Source organism: Lethenteron reissneri, chromosome 24 (genome assembly GCF_015708825.2).
Source record: "Lethenteron reissneri isolate LAM-NWPU_2019-01 chromosome 24, ASM1570882v1, whole genome shotgun sequence".
NCBI lineage: Eukaryota > Metazoa > Chordata > Hyperoartia > Petromyzontiformes > Petromyzontidae > Lethenteron > Lethenteron reissneri.
Window position 1 is genome coordinate 2,294,638 of NC_083802.1, and position 27,366 is coordinate 2,322,003.

General features: G+C 41.3%; 1 protein-coding gene across 2 annotated transcripts in view; it reads right to left on the reverse strand.

Moving 5' to 3' along the window:
• The window catches only part of LOC133346412 (leucine-rich repeat and immunoglobulin-like domain-containing nogo receptor-interacting protein 1), a 188,019-nt gene that overhangs the window by 118,950 nt on the left and 41,703 nt on the right, over positions 1-27,366 (reverse strand). The window contains exons 1-2 of one of the 2 annotated variants that reach the window (XM_061557948.1): positions 24,097-24,154; positions 7,505-7,624 (exon numbers count right to left, since the gene is read on the reverse strand). In XM_061557948.1, coding sequence (XP_061413932.1) covers positions 7,505-7,588 — 84 coding nt within the window. In that variant the 5' untranslated portion in view covers positions 7,589-7,624; positions 24,097-24,154. Of the gene's footprint in view, positions 1-7,504; positions 7,625-24,096; positions 24,155-27,366 lie in introns of those variants that run through there. The other variant, XM_061557947.1, reaches the window with a different exon arrangement.

Sequence of the window (27,366 nt, forward strand, 5' to 3'; positions counted from 1 at the left end):
GAATACACAACGTCCCTTTGCATAAGGCAGGCTCCAAGTGATTTGCTCGTAAAATAAGCTGTTGCGTCAAGGCAAGCTCCAAGCAGGACTGCTCATAAGTAAACTTTGCTCGACCCACTTGAGTTTATGCAACTCATTAAATACATTGTATTTTTATGCACGCTTTGAGCTAAACACACCTTACATGAAATGTGTAATCGTTAAGAACGCTTGGGCCTTGAGCCCCTCCCTTCCCCTTTTGTTTAGCTGCTATTGTACAAGGCTGTAGGCTCCCACCCGATACGTGTTAAAAACTCAACACATTCATCGATAACACTGCTTTAAAATAAAACATATAATAGGTGAAGTTTTGGGTAATGACTTTTCTTTACAGCCAATAAACACATTTTAAACAAAAATATTTGAGCTTATTTACCACTGCCAACACAGCATCACCAAATTGAGCACACTTCAGGACAGATATGCTTTATGAGTCATGGTGAATGGCAATATTGCTTTTGGCGTGTTTTCTAAAAAAAGTGCGCCATATTAACGTGCGCCACACCTCTGTCGGATTAATACGAGGTTAATACTGGTAGGAACCTCCTGGTTACACCAGTCCACAGGGGATTATTGTGTCCATCCGTCCATCCGTCGTGCATCCAAAAATGAGAGGGGTGGGGCTGGGTGGAGAGGGGCTGGTCACCCCGTGGTGCCCTTATACAACTCAACGTTTAACCTACTCACGCCGGCTTGTGCCCGCCCTCACAGTCGGGCATATTTGCGGAATACACCACGCCGCCGTTGACCCTGGCCATTGACCGAGCAACCTAACGTTCCTACCAGCTCCCTCCGCAGGAATGTGTTTTCATTTGGGACTTGCAAGTCCAGTGTAAGGTGACCCTGATGTGCCATTGTGAAGGGTGCATGACGTTTAACTGTGCCGCTATACAAACCACTCACTGATGGATCCATATACAATGTTGTATGCAATGTAGTATGCCATTGGTTTTATGCTATCCCAGGCAATTCTTAAATTTGATCAGGCAATCATCCGAGCAGCCACACGGGGACCACCGTTAACTCAATATAGGGACCCGTACAAGTGCTACCAATGCAGATGAGACGGGACCTGAAGCTCATTGAAAGCAGCGTTGGTTCCTTCCCTTGTATAGGCTTACTAGAAGTGTACCCTCTACCTGAAGGAACAGACTACGTATACAATGTAAAGACATCATCACAAAGCAATTTTTATTCTGGCTAAAATGGAGGTAAGGAATTTTAACAGCATCATAACCCACCACCACAACAGGTACACTGAGACAACGTGCAAACGGAAGTGGTAAAGTATATGTCTCAACCTGGGTGGAAGATTCAAACTCGGGAAACATTCTGTACTTTTGGAATAATGTTGTGAGACAATTCTCTTATTTGTAAATGTTAGCAATAAGCTAATTTAGACGAACACTCCTGCATATTACCTAATTCTTAAATGCAGACTTCATTGTTTGTGCACAAAGAAACAACCTGCATCCCCAACTCTTTTTCTTTCAATGGAACAGAGAATATATTCCGCAGCAATGACAGGGGCAAATAAGTGAGTAAAATAAGTCTTACATCTTCTTTATATAGAATAAGTATACAATTAGCTAAATTACATTATGATGCACGTTTTAGCTTTGTTTTATCATTAGTTGCATTCCAGAATTAAGTCTTATCAATCATGTTACAAGTCAAAGTGTGTGTTAAAAATTAAAAATCTAATGAATATTTGACTTGTTTTTATTAACAAGTCTTTTGTTTTTTTAGTTCATTGGGTTATTGCTTAGGGTCAATTAATACGTTTTGTCTTTCTTACTGCTCTTTGTTTTTGCTGTGTTTTTCTTTGTATTCAGTCCTTTTGGCCTATTTTGGTTGCTTCAGTTTCCTCCACTCGCAGGATATATTATCTGTGCGTGCACAAGTATTCATCACACAGAAATATATGCATGTCGGGATGTTGCACAGTTAATGCTTTTTGTACATATTTACGTCTCCTTTCTACGTTATATATATTTGTTATTTTTATATATATATCTTGTGCTGCACTGTGTTGTGCTTGGGTTATCTACTTTCGCCCAAAAATATAACCAGATTTAAAATGTTTATTTATCTAATATTATTAATCCTGGAGAAATCAGATGAGCTAAGAAGCTCTTTTATATATAAATGTCCATTTGTCATGGGGTTAATGAACACTGTGCCACATGTGCGGCATACAATCTATGCACGTGCAGCAATGGAATTGTAGCCGAGCGGTTCTGAGCTAAATCATTGTAAAACTTTTGCATGCAAGTTTTCCTATTGTAAGTTGATTGGCCATGCAGTGGCTGGGACAACGACCAGCAGTCAGGGAGACTGAAACCTGGTGGAGAAGCCAACTGAGAAACAGTGACGAGCAAGTGCGGGAGTTGAAGGGCATGGCCCAGAGTCCCCGAGTCTCTGAGTGCCTGCCTTGAATGTCCAGCTATAGAGTTTCCTGGGAGGAAACCGGGCACCAATATTGTGCAACATCGTGTTGCGGTAATACTAACAGCCTTGTGCGGCGTAATATTTTAGTTATACTAACAGCCTTGTGTGGCATAGCAATGCAGTCGTACTCGTAGTGGGGCATGCAAGCTGTACTTTAGGGTACTGAGAGTACATGTTCTGAACGGTGAGTGTTTCAGTGAGAGATGCACACAGGAGCAGTAACTGGGCACATGGTGATTGTTGCACATAACGGTGCGGAACTGAATGTGCCATTAATTAATTTGGGATGAGCGACTGTGTAAGCGGGACCTCGATGTGTGCACAGAAGTAATCCACAACTAGTTGTCTCGGGGCTTCCCTAGTCTCGCACTATTCGGCCCTAAATGTAGGTAATGCGAACACCAGGCTACTGGTGTTTGCATGGATAATGTGAGATGTTACTAGCATATCTGATACAGTTGATACATGGGCTAGTGGCCGACAACCTGTGTACCAATTGGCCGAGTTTGATAGTGTGTATTTTAGCGCACTCGCTTCGGGTGTTTAGGTGCAGCAGGGTGTTTGGGTTGGACCGGCACTCTGCCCTTCTATCTCTAATAATCTGGGGTGAGCTCCTACTCATAGTGAGCTCGGACCCCAACCTGTCTCCGCACCTATTCTCAGAACGCGGTTCTCACCATTGCACCCCACCCATGGTACCATACCCAAAGACGCCCTGTTTATTATTTTTTTATACATGAATGTAGAGCAAGGGTCTGGAGCACCCCACATGAGCCCTGGGTTCTCGCACCCAAGCCTCCCGTGACACCAGTGTAGCATGCGCCCTGCACGCTAGACGTGTTTCATCATCGCACAACAGAGATTGAAACTTGCTCCTCCCTGACATACACTTTAAGAAACTCAAGAGAACGGACCAAACTGGTTATTTGCACACATTCACTCTCAGCTGGAATATGTGCACAAAATACGCAGGCTTCCCGCAAAAAAACAACTTTGCATCTGATGTGAGCACTGAGTGCTTTTCACGAGTGTGGGAGTAGGGCATTGATGCTGGACATAGCTGGTTGCAGTAAGCCTGCACAATCAAACCTTGTCGAAATGGGAGGCAGAATTTTAAAAAATAAACTAGTATATAATTGGCATCAACGAGATGAGTAGAACATGGGAAAACTCAATACTTCTGAAGAGCAGCGACCTTTTCTATCATACACGAAGGGTTTGGAGTAATAATTGAGGAGTGAGATTCTTAATCTGTCCAGAAATCAGAGTTGCCCAGCTCACACTAAGGCTCTTGAACACGATAAATTAAATATCATTCAGGTATATGCTCCAAAAGCATACCAGGAGGAAAACGAAATGGACCAAATGTATAAAGAAATTTCTTAAGTAATAGATTAATATAAATTACATTTAGAAATCTTAATGGTCGACTTCAATGTAAAAGTCAGTAAAATGTGCAGAGATGAGATGATGACGATAATAGGTATGTTTTGCAATACTAACTATAACTACTATTAATATATTACCAGGTAAGACCCACTGAGCTATAGCGCTCTTTCAGAAGCAACCTGGCCACAAATGATAGCTCAATGAAGTGGCTTATCATGTGGAATTTTATAACAGCCAAATACTCTATAGTAATCGTAAAAGTCAACACATTAATCAATTACACTGACTTACAAAGAAAAATATATAATAGGCAACGTTTTAGGCAAAGCCCTATTTGATAGCACAGGGCTACTGATGGAACGGCCATTTCTCAGAATGTCACCTATTATATACTTATCCCTTTAAGGCAGTGTTATTGACAAAGGTGTTGCGTTTTTTGTTATTTGTGCTTACACACCACTGCCATTGCAATATCGCCACATACTTTGCATATAACCATGCATTAAAGATATATGGTAGCCCTAAGGACATCTGATTACCCGATGCACTATTCACACCCATGTTTTGCACTCCACCACAGTTACATGAGGGCAAAATAAAGCGAGATGGATGTGGCATGCCAAAATAATTCCCCAAACAGCATTTTGGACTATTCTGGCAGATTGTAAGCACTGTTTACACATGTCTCTGTAGACAAATGGTCGTGTTTTGGGCAAAACTATTTTCTAGTGGCAATGAGTGATGTTTGAGGAGCAAGACAAATAGATGTTATAGGTAGGGATTATGCAATGAAACGATATTGGGCAAAGTGCATTGCACTTCAAGAAGACTACACAGTAATCGTTTCGTTAAGGTCAGTAATTATTGTTTTCGATCAAGTCACAAACATACAAAAAAATCCCTTGTATGTTGCATTGGTGGCATCTGATGAGGGCTAGATCAAAAAAAAAACTTGTGTTTTTAGTTATCAATAATAAAATGGATGTAGTGATATCAGCAAAATTAAAGAAATCACGCCATGATAATAATAGGAGTGAAAGAAATTCTCAAAATAGATTAGGTAGGCCAGGATTTATTACGTGATTATTATTATTTCTACTGGCTGAGTAGAGATCAATTTTATGATAATGGTATCATTTATTTCCACAATCACATCACTCCAGAACTGTACTGCACTGCTTGGCACATGCATCATTAAAGTATTACATTGAACAACATTTTTCTGGAATAATTAATTACAGGTATGGCAGGCAATTATATTTGTAAATATTTAGAGATAATTAATTTTGGTCACTTCCGAAAAGGATCACTCTTTTAAAAAGGTGACTATATATGTTGTGTACAGCAATCCTTTTCTATCAAGATATTTAACTAAGTGCAAATATAAAATATACTTTTTAAATTTAACGAGCCATCCATTACCATTGGTGAAAACTTTGACCTTAGCATCTGCCATTGTGCAGTCGTCAGAAACAGTAATGAGTGTATTGACCTTCAGAAGCTCTGAAAGAACATAAAACCAATCTAAAAACCAGAATGCAGGCAAGACAACATTTCAACTAGCATATTGTTTAAATTGCTTCTTTAAAAAGGTTGTAATTTATTATTAAAGCAACTATTTAGATACACCATGTATGCATACTTTATTTTATTCAACTAATTAATAACCCAATATGAGCTCAGTTGAAGACTAACATTTGAAGGGAAATATTGAGCAAATTAAGTCAGGTGCATGTGAGTGTGTAACATGCAAGGGAAATGTGTACTAAACATATAAAAATGCTAATTTTCTGATATATAGTTTAGGAACAAAAGGTTAACATTTTAAATGTTGAAATATATCAACTACCAATTGTATTTTAATATACATGTACTTAAACATACATTTTTATTTTAAAAATATGCAAATTAGGCATTTTATTTTTCTGTGATTGAGTAGGGAAATGTGGACATAACAAAATTAATGCATAACAGGAGATGCCCTCTGATCACTATAGATGCAGTGGATTGTGTTTGCCTGCAGCACCACATCACCGCACGTTTCCTGTAATTGGAGGTGATGTGCAAAAATAAAGTAATTATCAATGAAAAAATACACAAAGTTGATATCTGAGTTTGAACACTATTAACCTGGACTCAAACCCGATGTGAAACGGCACAAGTCTGTTTGGTGCACAATGCCAAGGATTAGATGTATCTGTGCATCTGGTTTTTTAAAATAATATTTACTGTAATAAGAGGCCTACGATAAATATGAGCCATAAAGGACTGCAGTGATTCCCTGCTTCGCTCATTTATAGCATGGAGCTTCCCATGCCTACCTTCTTTCTATAAAAAAATGCACTGGAAGATAAGAGAAAGTCCTGTGCCGAACCATCAGTTCATATATACCACGTTTTTAATGCACAATTAAGAAGAGGATGTGCGATGTAGTTAAGTAAGATAACTAAAAGCAGAAATGTCAACATAAATCGAAAATAAAAATTCATCCATTACTTATTATTTATATCATATATCATACAGGAGAACATCTCTTGTCTGCAACCCTGTTACCCACAACTCCTAACATCTGTGGGAACAGTAGAGTTCACAAACACTCAAATATCTGGTGGCATATTCATGCTGGCCCTTGTTTACTCCACAGGAAAGTATTGTTCTCCTGCCTGGTTGAGGAGCGGTCACATCCAATACCTAGACCCCATCCTACACTCAATAATGTGACCATCACTGTTGCACTAACCTTGGCTACTCTTCCTTGGTTACTAGCCCTATCAAACAGTCTTCAACCTGAAACCCACAAGCTTCACTGATGGCTGTATGACTACATCTACGCCAAATGCAACGCACACCTAACCTATTCACGAAAGTTTCAGGAATATATTGCACACTCAAATTCCTGTCCCGTAAGCCATTTTGGCTGAGGTCCTCATCACGTCAGGAATTTACACGAAAGAACACTGGAAACAACTTTGGGTTAACAACGACATTCCAAGCAAATATTGAATTCCCGATCACACCACTGAACAGCCTGATGCTGACCTCCGAAAACAATGTAGGAAACTCAATCAAATCTACACAACCACCAGATCCAGCCAACTCCTTAATGAGTAGAAAATCAAGGCAAGTCTGAAAGGTGACCGAGGCGACCCTGACGAAACCATGGAGTGCATTGTGAACTCCTACCAACTATGCAAATTCAACAGAGGCACTGCAGCAATTCATTCTGCCTCGCGTGAACCGATCGCATGGCTTCAAACGTGGATATAGTTGTTGCTATCTTTAAGTTGCAATTCACTATGCCATATGCAAGAAGGGGTGGGGGTGGAGGGTTATGGCTCCCCATCTGTAAGAACGGAGGACTACACCAGCAACACTACCCACTCCCCATCTTATCCTCACACCTGTAAAAGGGTGAAAACTGCCTATTTTTATGGATAATTCTAATGCTACATTTTCATGTCTAGAAAACTAACTTTTCTAAGAAGACATTACGAATTTAAACAAAAAAGTATCAATGAAAGTGATTTAAATGAGATTTTAGGGTTCCTGTCAACAAAACGAATGCAAAACATAAAACAATGATGCATTTTTTCTGAAGGTTAACATACTTCCTGCTTGGTCTTACCTCTGGATTTTTGTTTGCTCTGGAAGAAGTACAAGCGCTTGTGACTTGAGTACCGTGTGGGGTTTTCTCAAGGGAGCTTCTCATTCAAGGGGAATGTCCTCTGCAGTGGTTCGCTGACTCCTGGCAACAACATTTTAACAGAAAAAAAGCTCATTAACAATTTGCTCTATAAATTGTATGCAGTAATACATTATTTCTCCTTTAAACACCAGTCCCTTAATGCTAAAGTTGGCCTGTCTTTCTTGTGCAAAGTCCTATTCAGTCAAACTGAGTTGTTTGTGTAATGACAACACGGAAATATGCATATTCCACCATGGTAAATCATATTTAAGAAAGTTTAAAGTGGCTTAATATGGTGGCAGATTTGTTGGGACCATTTTTGTGACATGCAACTGCCAGAACTGCTCATGAATTCCATAATTTTGTTTTATCCACTCTACATCTTGCCTACGCCACTTCACTTCATGCCATTCTGCATTGCAGACTGAGGACCAGTGGAAAGCATTCTGCAATGAATAGTGATCTAAGACATCTATAAAATCTGCCCAAGTTTACAAAAAGAGCCATTATTTTGTCAAAACAGGGCATAAATACATCAACAAATAACACAGCCATAACTTTTAAACTTCTCTTCATGTTTTTTGTGCTAGTATAGTTCGTACACTCCAGCGGTTGTACTTATTTTATTTCCATAAATTTGTCCATTAAATGTTGGTTTGGACACTCAGAAATGACTCATTTTTTCTCACGCAATGAAAATAGTCTGAACGTAACTAAAATTGAGCGGCGGAAACATGGGTCAAGTTCACACGATGAGCTGCCGGGTATAACAATAGGTTTTACCTTTTCTGGCAGTAAAACAGGTGTCAAGATGTTAAAACACCAAACAATTCTTATTCAAGGAATCCTGTCTGCATTAACCACACGTTCTTGTGGTGAACATGCAAACAAAAAAACATGCTCTGATAATATTCTATGGTTCTTTCAGTATTTTTCTATCTACGTGACTTTACCGAAAGAACCATAGAATATTAATTTACTGCAGTCACGAAAGTTTTAAGCCAAAATGCTCTGATAATATATGCATTGTCGTTGAAACTGATTGGTCCACACCAGAGACAGCTTTCTTCTGAACGTCATCACAAAGTGTTAGAACAGAGAACGCCAAAAGGCGAACAGCACAAAGACAACGCACTATCAGGGCATTTATAGTTTGGGGTGAGCAACTACAATATGGGACCAGTATATAACAATAAGTTTTACCCTGGCAATAAAACATGCAAACATAAAAAAGCATATTCTTGGTTCTTTCGGTAAAGTCACGGTAAAGTCACGTCGAAGGGAAATAATACAATAATAAAAATATATTGTATATATAAAATAATAAAATATATTGTTTAATATTTTTGTTATTTTATTATTTTATTATTTCCCTTCTACGTGACTTTACCGAAAGAACCAAGAATATGAATCCCTGCAGTCACGAAAGCTTAAAAAAAAGCATGTTTATTTTTGCATGTTCACCACAAGCACGTGTGGTTAATGCAGACAGGAATTCCTTGAATAAGGATTCTGTTTGGTGTTTTAACATCTTGACACCTGTTCCATTATATAATTATATATTTGATTATCAAAAAAATATATCTAATTTTCGATTCATGAGTGGATGTTTCTATCAGGAGGGTAAGAGCATTATTTTTTTCCTCAGTCCACACCGCAGCGGGCTTGGTTATGTTGCAACTTGGGGCACGACCCAAACAATGGCAGAATAATGGCTATGGTGGTGCTTTCACAGCAATTCAGGAACACTTTATGCCTGTTGCATAATTAGATGACACCATAAATTAAATCAGTCCTATACACATGCCCTCAGTTACTTACACATCCATTCAAACATATACATACATGCACTCGCTCATATTACGATATAAGGAAAGTGCTTCCTTAAACGAAAAGCTACCATTAAACATTGGTCCAGAAAGCCGAAAGGCTCATGGACTGACGACATTTTATTTTTACCTGGAAAAACTGACTTACTTCATTCGTAACAGATGGGACTTAATCTACCAGACAGTCTAATCAGGATTGACTCAGCCTATCATAATCAGTAGCAACATTCGTATTAACATGAGCAGCAGCCGTTTCATAATGATAACTATCAGCATTAGCAACAGTAGTATCATCAACACCAGCAACAATATTATCATCATCATAATCACCATCCATCCATCATTTTATGACAAACCAACAGCAGCGGACATTCTGTGGGTAGACTGGATCCTGTGCTCGGGAAAGCATAATTTCCACGAATTATTTTTTATTTGGGTTATTATGGATATTGGTCGCGAAAGCCCGCGTGTTATAATTTCCTGTGCTGACTCAGGGCCACCATGGAGATGAGCACCAGGGGTTCAATCTGTGCTTTGTAGGATAGTCTGTTCCTAGTAGGCTGTCCTGCTAAGCTCCAAATCCGCCGGTGATATAGAATGATTTGGAACTGATTTAATGTGCTAACAGCTGGCACCAGCAGTGTCAAGATCATCCTCTGTTGAAAGGGGGCTTGTGAAAGACAATACTGGGCAGTGGCAGTAGCTGCCCTCCAGCAATTTGACAATTATAAGATTGCTGGGTGGTTAAAATACGGCAAATTGACAAAGTCGGGAGTGAAGATTGTGCATCTGCCAATCTTCTTACACAGTTAACCCATGATACCAGGGTATGTTCAATTAACTCCTGGCAGGAAGTCTTCCACATTTAATGTGGCCTTAAAAGTGGTTGCTGTGATAATGGACAACACATCTTTCTTGTAAAATATCCAGGCAACTAGCTAAATGGGCTCATCTGTGTAACTAATAAAATAAACTCAAAACTACATGTACATGTGTAGGTGGATGTAGGCCATGGTCTAGGGATGACACAATGATGTCATGATGCTATGGAAGATTTTCTTCTTCCCACGCAAAAACGTTGGTTCTCATATTGGAAATGGACTCATGCCACAGATTCTGCAGGCCAATAGAGTGCTCTGCCACACTCATGACGAGCAAATAATTGCCATGGTAGATTATTTCCCAACTTACTGATTTGATGATGTCCACATTTATTATATGTGGTTTGAGGGTTTTCCCTTTTTTCATAATGCAAATGGTTGCTTTCTGAGGGATAACATCAAGAATGTCTTCCTCATCTGAGAATTATTGCCCACCTCTTGACATTTTCATTTCTCGTTGTAGACATCAGCATGAAATTCCACCAAATAGTTTAATGATTTTGTGTATTTTGTGTTATGGTTCCACTTTTCTTTATTACCGCTACCATGTAATTCCCAATTACCAATGGCCTTTTCTGCGTTAATGCTCCCATTGCTTATTATGACATTTTCAAACACTTTCATTGTGTTCTTTTATTTCTGTTCTCATTATTTATCTATGTATTCTATCTTTGGAATTTTCACCCTTTGTCAGCTCTCTCCTTTCTTTATGCATGTGTGGTGTCAAACTTATAGTATACTGCCCTTACAATGATAGTTATTTCAATATATATTGTGATGACATCTTGTTCATCATGTTGCCTCTAGACTGTTAATATGTTGCTTCGAATCAGCCAATTTTATACTTCCTTATGAGCTAGTCCTTTAATGGATCCAGAGCTTAGAGAACTGGGGCCCGTGGTTTAGGCATGCCATTCATATGAGTTGTTGACCACAATTAATTTACCATGCTGGTCAGTGCGGGATTGAAGGCAGCACATTTTGTCTAGCTTCTTGCCGAGTACCTCAGTGATCATTGTTTAGTTGCTTGCATCAGATGTATCAAAGTCAAAAAATACCATAAAAATTAATCAAATTAAAATCTTACAAACATTGTGACCCTAATTATTTTATTTTTCACATCGATTTAACTGATTAGTTTTCAGTTCTTAATTCAAATGTAATAAAATCTGCTAAGTCCACTTTTAAAAGTATATATTCATAAACATTACAAATTTGCATTCCCTCCTTAAGAAACAGTGTGAAAACTAAGGTAACCCCTGGTTCACTTCTGAACTAAGTGACCACCTCAGGCTAAGGAATAAAGTGTGGCACATAAAAAGAAAACAAACATGACTGAAGCATCTCCCATATAGGTGTACTGTTCAAATACAAAAAGCTACTTTAAATATTTTAAACAAAAGATACTTCGAAAAACAATCCCAAAAAACTATTGGTCTGTCATAAAACCCCTCCAGAACTGCACTACTCAACACTCCCCTATTTCTAGTCTATGAATGGAAGTGATATTTATGGTGAAAATAATATGCTTGATGCCTTCCAGAAAATACCTTTGAAACAAGTAATATTTCATCGATTCCTACCACTCATCCACCCGCAACCAAGCCTAAATAGTCCACCCCTCTAATTTACTTCAGAACATTGGACACTTTACTTACATAATTGCATTCATACAATACCACCAGAACAGATGGCATTACTCCTATATTTCTAAAAACAGGTGTTAATGCTCTTGAGCCCCTAATACGTTCCAACTCAATACCAATTGAATGGAAATTGGCACGTGTCCATCTTTTTATGTAAATGGTGGATTAAAATAATCTATCCCATTGTCGGCCTATCTTAAATCTCTATATGTTCACTAAAACACGAGAAAAGCTGGTTCAGATATAATTGATTGGCTATCTAGAGTTTTACGGAAAATTAACAGAACATCAAACTAGCTTGAGGCCTAATCATAGTGTAGTGAGTCCAACTGAGTCGCAGACGTTATCTTGGGAGCAACACTATTTATTTACACAACAGTACATAACATAACAGAACCTACGCTCGGGTCTCGGATGCCCATCTAACCACGCTACGGCAGAATGAGACACGGTTCGCTATCCCGATTAGGACCACAAGCTGAGTCCCGGACCACATGGCTAGAAGCTACTTCTCCCCGACGTGGATCTTCGAACACCAACACTTGAAGAACCCCGAGCTCCTCACGGAGCTCTCATTATATGCCCCCGGGCTGGGGCTGGCTCCGCCCTTAGCCCCGCCCACCTTCCAGGCTTCTCGAGCTCCCTCTCGAATGTTCCCGAGAGCTCTTCGGGACCACGTGACCGCCCCATGGCCCCCGTCCACCGGTGGCCCTCCTCCAGTATCGTCCGGTCACGTGACAACAGGTCAGCCAGAGTATCATGCTTGGTGTACGTGCTCCAGTTCACTGGCTAGGTGGTGATGGTCGGAAATACAATGAGCTCTCTGTTATAGAGTTTTGATGAGGGAATTCTGGGATGTATGGTGGTGGGAGTCAGGTTTTAGGTAGGCATCCGTATGGGTGGCTTTCCTGTAGCTGTGTCCCATTGAGCCATCAGGTTCCTTTTCGATTAAAACATCCAAGGAAAGGATGGCAAGTTACCAGAATGGTAAGTTACCAGAATGGTAACTTGCCATCCTTTCTTTGAATGGTCTCTTTTCGATTAAAACACTCTGTTTACAGGAAAGCTACACATATGGATGCCTACCTAAAACCTAACTCCCACCACCATCCATCCCAGAATTCCCTCATCAAAACTCTATAACATAGAGCTCGTTGTATTTCCGACCATCACCATCGTGAACATAAGGCAGATCTGAAACACGGCAGGACCAATACCTCAGCCGTGGCTGATCATTATTTTAACGGTGTGGGCTCACACTAAATTGATTTTGCCAAGACGACGGTACTCTGCAAACCCACTGGCTATCAGCAAAGATTTGTCCATGAAGCTATCCAGATATATAAACACAGACACAATTTAAACCGAGAAGATGGGTATAAACTGAGCAATCATTGGAAGGACGTTATTACCCAGTTTAGGTCATAACTGGCTGTCTTGTTCCCTTCCTACCTACCTATGTTATCAGTTATTTTCGACTCTCTGAGTTACATTCACTAACACAGCCACCGTTCGCTATGTTAGTAAATGGCGGCTTGCCATCCTTTTCCACCTACATGTGGCGACGGCTCTATCCGAGCTCTCTCCTAGTTTACATTTACAAGCAAATTTCTTACATTGACATGCTAACCTCTCACAATACAATGGCCACCCCCACAGCTTCGTTGATCAAGATTTCTCCTTACATTTACATGCAAATTTCATCTCTAGTCCCCGCCCACTGACCCTTGGGCTACACCCATCTCAAACCTTTATAACTCCCTGCCTTAGCAGCGTTCCCGCCATATATTTTTCCTGCTTCAGCAGCTCTCACCTGATGACGATTGCTTGTGTTGCGGTCGAAACATCGTGATATTGATTATTTGTATTCTTTTTCTATCTACGTGGCGTTACCGAAAGACCCAAAGAATAGCATACATATATTCAATTACAAAAGGAACATCTGCTAAACAGTCTTAATTGACTTAGCTAAGGCATTTGATACCATTGATCATCACATCTTCTGAACCAGGTTAGTCGATTCTGGTCTCAGTTAAAAACAACAGATTGGTTGATTAATGATTTATGCAATGGAAAACAATGCATTTTGGGAAATCTTTCCTCTGACTTCACACAGCAAATGTGTTTCAAAGGTGCCTGTGCTCGATTGTATTCTCAATATATCTATATAAATTATATAGCATCAAATTTATTTCATTTTTTCTTTATGCCCCAGGATCTCCATTCGGTAATGTAAACTACAATTACTACAATTACAAAATGTCTTTACAGTCATAAAACACGTAAGCGACGTGAAACTCCTCCTGACTGCAAATAAGACAAAATGTGTTACTTTTATGAGCCCCAACTCTCCTACAACTTAGTAATTGCACTTTTTCAGTAACCACTCCCTCCATAATACCACTCCCTGTAGTATAACAAGTGAACATGTTTCTTCGTGAAAGTATCTTGGCTTCTGGCTTAAGTTTCATCAATATCAAACCTCAAGAGGTGGGCAGTGGTGGAGCAAACCTGTAATCCAGTACTGTGGAGGCGAGGGTTGGTGTATCACACAAATATTGTCAAATTCCGTTCCTGTGGGTGTCGAGATGCCATGCTCTGACTAACCAGCAGAGGCCAAAACAGCATGTGAACTAATTGTCATCTGTTTTCATCTTTATGGGAATAGTGTTGCTCCCTCACGTGCGTGAGTTTATCCAGGTGCTCCGGTTTCCTCCCACGTATAAACAGACATCATGAATTGGCTGAAAACATCTTAAAACAGAAACCTCCTGAAAATGAGTTTTACGACTCAGTGTGGTTTTGTCGGAAAAATAAGTTGATTTCCTATTTTAATTTTTTAATATTTAAAACATTTTAGGTATAATGATGGGGACTTGTGTATAATCAAATCTTGTACAAGGAAAAATTTGATAGCTACTGACTTTATGCATATCCTAGACGATGCTGACAATTTACAAATCAACCTTTGAAACAATCATATCTTTCATCTCACAAACTATTTCATTGATCACTGTGATCTTTTACTCCAAGACTGGTTATCACCTTCTTTCAACTCAGAGGGAGTTTCATTGGGCTACACTTATCTTTGTGCATAGTCCCTTACCTATCCAAAGTATGTATTCATCAACGACATTCTCAACATCTTATATGTTCCCACAACACTAAAGTGCATTTTATCAAGGCAAGAAATCTCACATGGTTCTCACTCATTCTCACAATACCCCAAAGACATGTAATTCCGTCAATTCATAAACTGTCTTCAGTTGCAACTGTATTTGACCAATATCGTCTATTTTCATGGTTCCCATATTCGCCCTATATCTGTGCAATGTTTCTGTAACAGTAGTGTATTTGTACTATGATCAGTCTAAAATAAATGTCCCGATCTAACTCATGCTTGAGGAAATTTATTATGGAATAATTATGTGTTTGTGCAATATTTTTGATTTCTAATGAAGAACGTAGTTTTTTTCTCTGATTTCTATTTTCTTCATTGCTGTACTTTATTTACTTTATTTTCCTCTCGTCATTTTGGTAACCTAGGTCACTCTTGCAAATGAGACGGTCGTGGTCACTTGAGAACTCACCTTGTTAAAACATATAAACTTGATGCTTAAACATATAAAACTGGACTTCACTTGTATATATTTTTGAGTTGTGCTTTTCAATACCAACTTCAAAAACATTGCCTTCATGCCTAACCAATCTCTGCTGACATTATTATGCATTCAAATTAAATATTGAAATATTAATGTAAACAGCCTGCTTTAAACAAGAACTTGAAAATAAAATGTAAAAAATGAAAACAATAATGACATGTTTGCAACTGCATCCTTCTCTCATAGGATTCCAAAATTATAACTTATATTGATCATTATCACCACTATGTCATGGAAAAGACAGAATGCATATCTAACAATGTTAATAAAATTACATCAAAGTTAAAATTGTTAATTTATACATTCGAACTCATTAAAGCGATTTTTTGTAAAATATACAACAAAACACACTGATGTATGAAATAAATATAAGTAACTGTCAGTATATAGTCTTGGGACTTTACTAAAGCAAGACAACTAATGTCAATGAATTCAACATCATACCTCACGACTCCAGATTACAAGTTGCTCAGGAAAGTAAAATGCAGCCCAACCTTGTGCCGGTGTGAACAAAGTAGTACAAATGTGGTCACACACACCTACATACTGGATTATAAGACGCACTCCCATTTTTTATTTATTTAATATACAGGTTAAACAATTGTGTCATGTATATGTACCCACAAATCCTAGAAAGGAACATTATGAGCATTCAAGTTTTCTCTCTGTGTTCCTTACTTGGCCTGTAATTGGTTGGACCAAATGAGGCAGATGAAGCTGTGGGAATAGAGACACAACGTCTGAATGCCTCGCTATTATGTATCCAATGAAACAGTTTTTTGCTGAAATGCTCAGCTAATGTGGCCAACAATTACTTGGAGCAGAGTGGGCTTTATTGGCTGGTACCAATGGGATTATCAGGTTTGGCCCCTGGTGAAGAAGATTCATGAAGAATAGTACTGGGCATGTGACATTAGTTGCCCTCCAAAATCAATGTGAGGCTGAAATTGACACAACAGTAAGAAAAGCATCAAACAGCTGAAACATGGAAAATTGATTGATTCTAACCAATTATGCATGTCTGGCTACCCAATATAACAGGGTCTGTCTAATAATGTCTATGGGCATGAGTATGTGTGTTTATGAAAATAACTCATAGTTTAGCTGAAAAAAAAAACAATCATAACTAGTTATTTATGAAATAAACAGATGGTCTCGCCTCAGTGTTATACTATTTAGCCACAGTTGTAAGGCTCAGCCTTTACAGAATTTATGAGCAGATTCTCCCTGTATAATTTATACAAAATATAAAGGTAGTGGTAACTAAAATAACCTCATCATATCGCCTGACATCCTGACACTACACAAGTGCACATGGAGTCAGGGACAGTTTTGGCAGGGGTGGAGCTAAAGGTTGCTTATTATGTGCGTGGCAATTACTGTTATGGAGGAAATGAAATGAAATCGAAATGTTTGTGCATGTTGAATTTTCAACACGAACTCACAATGCCATATGCTTAAAAAGATACATATCAACACCGTATTTAAAATTCCAACACTTTGTTATGTTTTACTGTATTGTTATATATTACTGTTTAAAATTGCGATTGCTTAACACAAGACATTTGGTTGTTGGCAGTGGCGTAATGTTTATGATTGTACTTATTGTGTTACATAGATATTCGGAAAAGTTAATTATCAAACAATCAAAACATAATAGCTACACACATTACAAATGTTCATTGTAAATGGTGAAATAACCCTGTTCTGCAAGGTATTCTCCAACACAATCTTGATATTTAAATACATTAAAAAAAGCCTATAGGTGTCTCTCTTAGCCATTCATAGAGCAGACAACATGTCACCAACGTGCAAAATTATTTTGCAACAGAGCCATTCTGCCACAATGCATGGTTCGGTAAAACGTATGTACACGTGTTGCACAGATTGAGACGTGTTTACTTGGCAGTGTGCAGCATAGGAGATTACACTGGTAGGATCACAGACCTGCTGCTCTCTACAGACCTAACATATGCCCCTCCCATTTTGCCTGGCAGAATAGTGTTTAATTGATCATTAATTGGATTGAATGTGCTTTGCAAAAGTTTCGGCTGCCATAACGTCCATCGAAGCACATTCCCACAACTCAACCATTTCCCATGATTGTATATTTGTAGATATAGCCTACCAAAGGTTAAAAACTACACAACTTACTTTTACTTTTTGCAAATACAACAGCTCACTATGCAACTGCAAAATTGAAAACAACAATTTACAAGCTATATTGGATTTTCATGAATAATTTTTTGCTACAAATACACAAATGTAATAGAACTTAGCGCATTGCATGTATTACAAACGCATGTGTGGTACTGTAAGGGAGGAGCCCGGGTATCGCTGAGAAGGGGGTCATGTCAGGACGTGACCGCGAGGTGAACCCGGGAGGACACGTGACCAGACGAGAGGGGGCAGGGGGGGGGCCAGTCGGGGGTGAGAGGGTCATGTGATGGGGATCCAGAGTCCCCACGAGGGTTCTGGAAGGGGGGCGTGGCCAAGGGGGGAGCCAGTCATGCCAGGGAAGTTATAAGCGGGGTCCCGGGAGGGATCGCTGTGCTCAACTCTGGGAATTAAGTCGCCGTCTTTGATCATCGGTCTCCGGTCTCCACGTGTGGACCAGGCAGCCTGTTAGCTGTCCAGGTCCGGCTATAGAATTGTCTCTCCGAGTGTCAGTTTAGTTAGCTGTGGTGGTCACCACCCGATGCTGTTATCCTGTTAGAGTTACCCGTTGTGTTAAATAAACGTGTTGTCTCCAAGTGCAAGTGTGCGCCTAAGTTAACACACTACACATGTTCCAGAGTCATAATCCATCTATATATATCCTCAGTATGCAGTTTAATGGCTTTACCATATAATCATGCATATGTAAAGTAGTCACTTGGCGGGAGACGACTTTGACGGGTAGCACACCTTTTTATTAACATCAAACTGTTACACGGGTGGCAACTGCCACATAACCCACGAGGTTCCCCTGAGCTATACCCACACGGGCTCTCACGCCCCGTAGCTTCTTGGAACACACCCGGCTGGGTTATTAGTCTCGACTCTGGGTCCCACAGCCTGGTTCCACACGGACCCCAGGCCCCGGGTCCCACAGCCTCTGAGCCGCACAGGGTCCCGGCCCTTACAAGGACAGCGGGGCTAGGGGTCTCAGGGCCCTATCTCTTCAACTCCGTCTTCGATCTTCAGCTGGTAATAACTCCCCGAGTGCTCTCGCGCGTCCCCCTTTATAGTCCTCCATGCGGACGTCGCTGAGAGCACCCACCCAAGTTGACCAATCACCCAGCGCTCTCCCTACGATCCTGTTTCCCATATCGTGTCTGCGTGCACAACCACGCACCCAGCGCCGCCCCGTGATCCATCACTGTCAGTGTGCGTCAACACACCCACACTCGATGTAGCCACGCCCGGCGCGCGCACACCCACGCCCCCACCTTGTCGGCGCGCACCGCCACTACACATACAACCAAATTTGTGTATAATCAAGTACATAGCCAAAGCTGTGCCGATGATTATTTTGAGGGTATAGATACTGTACGTAACTTCTTCTTGGTTTTTTTCGGTAAAGTCACGTAGAAGGGAAATAATAAAATAATAAAAATAAACCAATAAAATAATTCTCACGACGTTTCGGCCACAACGCAAGTGGACGGCTGCTTGCGTTCACGCACGTAAACACTGCCAGCGCAAGGCTGACTCATTTACACCTCACGGAGGATCGCTTCTCTGAACAAAATAGTTCCGTGGTTCAGTTTGCAATTGCCAGGTCGCCTTTGAAGTCAATGTTTTTTTTTATATTTCATGGAAGGTGGTTCGTAAGTCGAGCGTTCGTAAGTCGGGTGTTCGTAAATCGAAGACTACATGGATACTTAAAAACAAACAGTACTAAACTGCTCCATTGGAACCTCATTTGCCCGTAAAAAAATATGATAATAGTTTTTTACCCTTTTATCTGGAAACAAAACTGACACTTTTTTACAAGGAGTCATGTTTGCATAGACCACAATACCTGCAGTCATAATGCAAACAAAAAACATAACTGATAATGTATGCCTGTCCTTAAAGTTGATTGGTCCACACCCGAGACAGCTTTCCTTAGAGCCTAGTCTCACATGGTGTTGGACCAGATGACGCCAAAAGGCGCACATTATCAGTACTAAACTGCATATATACTTGAATGTACAGTACATATTTAATAATGCATGAACAATTTTGAAATCTTTACCAGGGAAAAGCTTGGCGAGTTTAAAGATGCCTTCATTGATAGATTAATGCTGCTAAATTCCAAACCTATATCCTTAGCAATGATACCAAAGGGAATTGCCAACAGCATTTGAATTTATGGCTACCAGGGTTCTCTTTGGAGTGTTTCACATCTACCACAGTCATATCAGCTTCATGGAGTCAAACAGCTACCAAAATATCACAATGTCGATATTGGGGGTGCTATTTGCAGAATAAATTATACCAGTGACTAATACGAGTGATTATAGACAGCAGTGGATAAATGCAAAAATAAGTAATTTGCTGATACTTCCCGGCTACACCACTTAGCTAGTGCAATGCCTCTTTTGCTAATACTGTACGTATCCTAAATCCCTCTGTAGCCTTTATTCAGCTCTTCTATAAGTTCCTGTCGTTTATTTACATTTGTTGCTATAATGGCAATGCCATTAGCAAAGCTCTAATGGTTCATATGTTTTCAATGCATATTCATGGTTTTGTTTCTCCAATTCGATCACATTCAGATGTTGGTCCAAATAACTTTGGTCAAAGCATGTCAGTGCCCTTCTCATGTATTCCGTACTATCTCCATGTAATTCTCAGTATAGGTGCAAGTGGTTTTATTGTTTCTAAATATATATTTAGGCCTTGATATGTAATAATTGAATAACTGCATCAATTTCCACCGATTCAGATGTATATAGAAAGTCTGCAAAGGCTAGGTATAATGGTAAATTATATTTTAAAGAATTTTAATAATAGCATATATTGGAAAGATATAAATATTTTTTTAAACCCAGCTTGCTCATGTGTTTGGCCGCTCTTTAAATGTTCCCTTATTCTGTTTCCAATGATGTTCTTAAACGGATAATATAGGTACCATAGCGATCAGAGCCTAATGGGTCTGTGATTCTTCCAGACAGTTTTATCACCCTTTTTGAATCGACAATTACTGAGTCATCATTCAATGAATAAGATCATAATTTTTCGTGTAAGCATTCGGTAAATGTCCACTAATTGTGTTCCAACAACTGATCTTGCTTCTCTAACGATGCCCACAGTTATACAATCTGTTTCACAAGCTTTCTCTTTTGAATACTCTAAAGGGCAGTGAATACCTCATCAAGTGAAATATATTGTATATCTGCCACTTCATCTGAAGAACAGTTTAATTCTGAGATTAATTAGAGTTTGCTATAGCGATCCGCATACATTTTCTCCATTATTTGTTATGATTCTCTATCATGAGTTACTGTCACATCGTTTTCCATATAGACCACCACATGTGAATTATTTTATCAATGGTCTACCTCTTTACTGCTTTCCTGCTCTCATGGCTTGCTAGGACGTTGTCAATCATTTTTTCAATCATGTTTGTGTTCTTTAATTTTGTACACTCATCGTTTTCTGAGCATCTCCCTCGCTATTTATATCTGTCCTCTTCCTCAACATGCCTTTTGTGGTTGCAGGTCATTTGTTCTCCGATTGGTTTTTAATCTTTCCCTCACTTTTAACATACTGTACATTACTAGCCTAGTTATTTCATTATTTAAGGTGGTGACAACCATTTAATTCTTTTGCTCTCTTCGGCATTTAATTTTGTTTCTTAGCATTAGCTAAAATTGGCTACCTCTTTGCCTATATTGTTATATTAATTATCTTGTTTTTGCCTGTGATTGACGTCCTTTCTTTTGCTATGTTGAATCACTAAATGCATCACTACAGCCTGTGATTGTTCTCTGTGTTAAGGATCTGATTGTCTGACATTTTCTGAGACTTATTAATGATTTTTTAAAACTTTAAGCATGTCATCATATAACTATAGTGACATCACTATTGTTTATGTTTGCCATAAATGCAGTGAGTATGCTATGACAGTCCATTTGACATCCTTTTAAGTATTCTCATAAATTAGTATTCTATATAATGTTGGACGACCCGGGGCAGACAGCCTAGCTAAGTCTCTACAAGAGCTATTTGTGTTTTTGATTGGAAGCGTGTGCCTATAGATCATCATGTTTCTCTGGTTGAGGTTTTAAGGGTGGGTCTTCAGCCTTTAACCCCTTTGTGAAAATTACTTTGAATGCCACTATGCCAGTAGCGAGGCATACATTAAAACATTGGTGAATTGCAGTATAGCCATGTGTTTGTGATTCTGTCATCAGCATCCTATCCATGAATTGAGCAGCCATGAGCAGTGGCATCAGTGCGTTCCATGGTCACTTCTTCAGCGTAGGCATGTCTCTTGAGATCTCTTTATCATGAGCAATGACAGTGGATGGGAGTGGGTGGAGATACAAGGGTAATAGCCTGTCAAGAGCAGCCTTTGAGCATGGAAAAATGTTATTTTAATGACACTTAAAAATATATACTGTACTGGTGTTTACAATGATCATAAGATTAAGTGTTGGAAGTTTTGCCAAATAATGCTTCGTATGATGTTTTTCTAAAAAAATAAGTGTCTCCTGAAACTTCACCAAATGCTACATTATGGTTTTAAAGATTGCATTGTTGTTCACACAACTTTTTGAAACATAAAAACACACTTATTTGAAACAACTAACACTTGAAATATGATTGTTGAGATCACAATTCATTCTCTGGGTTTTGTGCATTAAATTGGTAAAGATGTGAAGGTTCATACAAATAGTTACCATATGTTTATTGATTAATGCCAAATTACACTTGCAATAAAGATTATTTTGGTAAGAATACCATTTTAAGAAAAACATATGCATGTAAACTTGGCAAAGTATAGCAGAAATCCTATAATTATTGAATACTTAGATTAATTACCTTTAATATATGTGGGACCGCGTCAATCTGCATGTATTCCCATTTCATGAAGACATTTCGACACTAAACCCTATGATTCACTATTATTAATGAATAATACATGATGATGGATGATCACTGATTATAATTATTATGGCAGATGAAGATTGTAATGATCATTGTTTTACTTCATTAATACCATGGAAATCCTACTGTGAGATGAGGGCATCTTAAAGTAGATAAGCAAAATCAGTGTGTACGTCCCTGTCTCAATTCTCAACCATGTCCCCCTCGTTTATTGCCTCTTTCTCTCTATCCCTATATCTCCTTGTTTATCAATATATCTCTGCGTTCATTTCTCTCTATACCTGTGTACACACTCTTTGCATGTCTTTCCCTGTCTCGTCATTATCATCATGCATCATCTCCATTTCAAATGTCATCAATTATCACCATTGTCATCCTCAATCAACGTCCCCACCACTATAAACACTAAATTACCACCACCATCAATTGAGATTTATCCATCTTCCTTTATCTGTATGGCAAACATAATCCATCAATATCACTCACCACCTTCCCTGCAACCATCCTGTGTGATCTAACATTCATCATCATCCTTCATCTCCATTGAGCACCCCCTTCCCGTGTCACATGCTGCCACAGTACCCGCCTGCAATACCCACCTGCTCCATCTTAGCTGGCTGCAGCTCTGTTTAGTTACACAGTACGCACACATTGAGTTAAACATAGGTAGTGTCTTGAAATTATTAACACGGAGTGACAGATCACCTGCTTATACTTTATTCATCCTATTCTCGCACCCGTTGTAGGCACTCCTATGACTGCCTTCCACTGTCACCACACACTGCTTCTCCTACTACCTGCTCTCATCTACTCCGCACCTCACCTACTCTGCACCTTACCTACTCTGCACCTCACCTACTTTGCACCTCACCTACTCTGCATCTCACCACTGACGGCTCGAGTGGCAGCGGCGAGATGTCTTGGTCTCCCAAACAACTCGCCGCACTCACGCACACTCCCGCTTATATACCCCTCCTCATTCCGAGTCCTCGCGTGTTCCCCACTTAAGCTGTCGCCTCCACGGCGCCTGTCGCAATCATTAACCTCCAGCCCCAGTTCGCACACTTGCTCGTCCTGGATTGCACCCGCTTCTCCCCTTAATTACTGCCGGCTCTCCGGCGCCAACCTCGTGCTCCAACGCGCACACCTGCTCGTCCTCAATTGCACCTGCTCAACTGCGTGCACTGCATACATCTCTACTCTACATCTCTCCCCCGCCCACGTTAATAAAAATACAGCAATTCCGGCTGTCAATTCTATGTGAGCGTGCGCGCATGTGTGTGACCGAACCACGAATTAATAAAGTAATCATAAGCAGTGACCGCGGAAGGGGCAATCGGAATAACAACAATAAACAGTAACTACAGTCATTTGAAGGTGGGAACAGTCCTTCCTATTAACGAAACGTGACGCGTGCGGCAGGTCCATCACCGCGGACAGAGCTGGTATCACTTGGGTTTGAGGAAAGGTCGGACGGGTCAGTAGAGCGAGGCCTCTGCCCCACCACAGGGGAAACAGTAACACCACCCCTGGGGTGGTTCACTTCGGGAGTCCCTGCTTCCCCATCCTTGGATGTTAGGCGCTCCAGTCCTGTAGGCAGAACAGAACAAACCCCCTCACGTCCCGTTTCCCAAGGCGTGGCGATCGGCTCGCCAGACACATCAGACATTGGCCGCATAGGATATGGGGATGAATCGACAGAACTAGGCGAGACATATCCTTTTAGCCGTGACGGATGCACGAACCAGCGCCGCTGGCCTAAATGAATACGTACACACTGCGGCCGCCGGACCTCAACAACCTCGACGAGGCCTTGCCAGGGACGGTACAGTTCAGGGGACGTGCCCAGGGGCACCTGAGGGCAGTGTAACCACGCCCTGTCATCTTTTTTGCCAAGGAACCCCCGGCCCTCCTTGTCCCTGCAACTGTTCGTTTCCGGCCTGCCTGTGGGCCGAATTGCTCCTGGCAGCCTGGCGGTCCAACCACAGCTGCTCAATCATTTGCGACATGGGGTTTGGCACCACTGAAGCCTTCTTGGAAGGGGGCAAGCCCAACTGGACCTGTACCGGGGGTTTGGGCTCTCTCCCGTACATCAAGTAAAATGGTGAGAACCCCGTTGAGGCGTGAGGAGCTAGCCTGTAGGCAGCGAGAACACCTGGAATGTGAAGATCCCAGTCCGACTGGCCCGTGGTCACCTGCTGGCATAGCATGGCCATGAGGGTCCTGTGCAACCATTCAATCATCGAATCCGTTTGTGGGTGATAAGGTGAGGTACGTATTTTCCGCGTGCCCAGAGAGTCACACACCTGAAGCAACATAGAGGAGAAATTCCTGCCATGATCCGTGAGGAGCTGCTCAGGGGCCCCCTTATCAAGAATGTAGCCATATAAAAAGGCATCGGCTATGACCGCGGCCGATTGGTCAACCAGAGGCCAGGCCATAGGCCAACGGGTCAAGTATTAGACTCCCACGAGGAGGTATTTGTGTCCTCTCTGGGAGACCGGAAAGGGCACCAAAATGTCAAGGGCCACCAATTAATTCACCCGTGACACAACAATGGACTGTCGCGGGATCAGGAGTGAGGCGTCATCAACCTGTAGCTTGGCCCACGCATCGTGGGCAAGATTCAAGACAGAATCGCGTGGCGTCTGAGCGCCCTCAATCCGCGTTGTCCCAGCCGCCACAAGCACCATGGGAGTACCCTCTTGCGAGGGTTTACATCGCGATGCACCCGAGGCACATGTGCATGCGATATGGGGCGGCAAGCGGGACAGTGCGTCAGCGTTGACGTACCGGGTGCCTTTCCTGTACACAACAATAAATGAGAATCCCTGGAGGATTTCAAGCCATCAGGACAGCTGCCCTGATGGCTGGTCAATGCGCAGGGAGTACTGGAGGGCTGCATGATCCGTGTGGACGACAACGTCCCACCTGTACAAGTATGGACGATAGAACTGGATAAAATGGATCATGGCCAGTAACTCCCTGCGCACGACGCAATTGCGCTGTTCAGCAGGAGACAAGACTCGACTGCCGTAAGCCACGATCCTCTCTGTACCCTCGACAAGCTGGGAAAGGACCGCCCCAATGCCCATATCGCTTGCGTCCGTATCCAATATGAAGGGCCTGGTGAAATCGGGATATACGAGCTGAGGGGCATCGGCAAGGGCAGCCCGGAGAAAGAGGAAGGAATCCGCAACCTTTTTCCAGCGGAATTTCTGGCCCTTGGCCATGAGGGCATGGAATGGTTTAGCAATGGTGGCAAAATCCCTGACAAAACGGCGGTAATATGATGCACATCCGACGAAACTGCGGACGTCCGCCACCGACTTGGGCACCTGCCACGGGCGCATGCACGTGTTTTTTCGGGATGCGTGGCAACTCCGGCTGCGCTGACTATATGACCCAAATATTTCACCGATGTCAGAAGTAAATGACATTTCTGAGATTTAAACTTAAACTTAACCACACGTACTCTCTCAAAGACTGAACGCAATCGCTGCGACTGTTTGTCAAAGGTACGGCTAAAAATTATGACGTCCAAATAAATTAGGCAAGAATCCCATTTCAATCCTGCTAGGACCAATTCCATTAACTGCTGAAAGGTGGCTGACGCCGAATGAAGTCCCATCGGAAGGCATTTGAATTGGTAGAGCCTCTGGGGCGTGAGAAAAGCATTTTTTAGTTTAGATTAATCATTAAGAGGCAATTGCCAAAACCCGGACAGCAAATTGAGGGTAAAAAAAACTGTGCGCCCGATAACTTTGTTAATTTGCGGAAATCAATGCAAAATTGCAAGTTACCATCACATTTTTTCACTAGGACTATGGGCGCCCCTCACGCGCTTTTGGACGGGGAAATAATATCAGCTGCCAGCATCTCATCCACAGCTAGGCGTACCTGTTCCTTCTCCACGGGGCTTAGTCTGTGCGAATTGAACCGAATGGTGGGCGAGTCGCCCATGTCGATATGATGCTGGAGGAAAGAAGTGCGACCTGGTGCTAAAGACATCGAAGAAATTGCGTAAGAGCCGGTGGAGCTGAGCTCGCTAAACCTCCGTCAATCTGGGGTTCTCGGAGCACGTAGTTTCTGACTCGTACATTATTTCAATGCTTCTCACGAAAACAGGAGCTGATTCCGTATTGTCAAAACACTGGGCGGCCGTGGCGTGCACCAGGACAGTGCCCGCCTAAATCACAACCGGAGCATGCCCCGTATTAAGTACTTGTAGGAACGGCATTCGCTCGGCGGATACAATAGTCATAGACCCCGCGAGGGAAGAGATTGCGCCACGATATTTGAATGAGTTAGCAGGACACCCTCCTCAGGTCCCATCAATGGTAATTCCTTGTGCAAACGCAACGGAATGAGCATCTGGGCACCTGGAGGAACTTTAACAGTTTGGCTAGCCATCGCTTGAATGGCAGCATTCTGCGATGGCTCACGGCTGGGGGAGTTCAGAAACAGCAATCGCTGTCCCGATGGCATTTCAATGCACCCCTGGTCGATGAGAATTTTCAAAGGCATCCTGCATAAAAAAAGTCGGTGCCCAGCAAACAGTGCACGGCCAATGTCCGTGAAATCAACACCAGACCTTCCAAAGTGATTTCCCCAATTTGCACGGAGGCCAACATCTGACCCATCATGCCCAGATTTCCCCCATTGGCTGCCACACAAGCACTCTGTACAGGGGCAAGACGA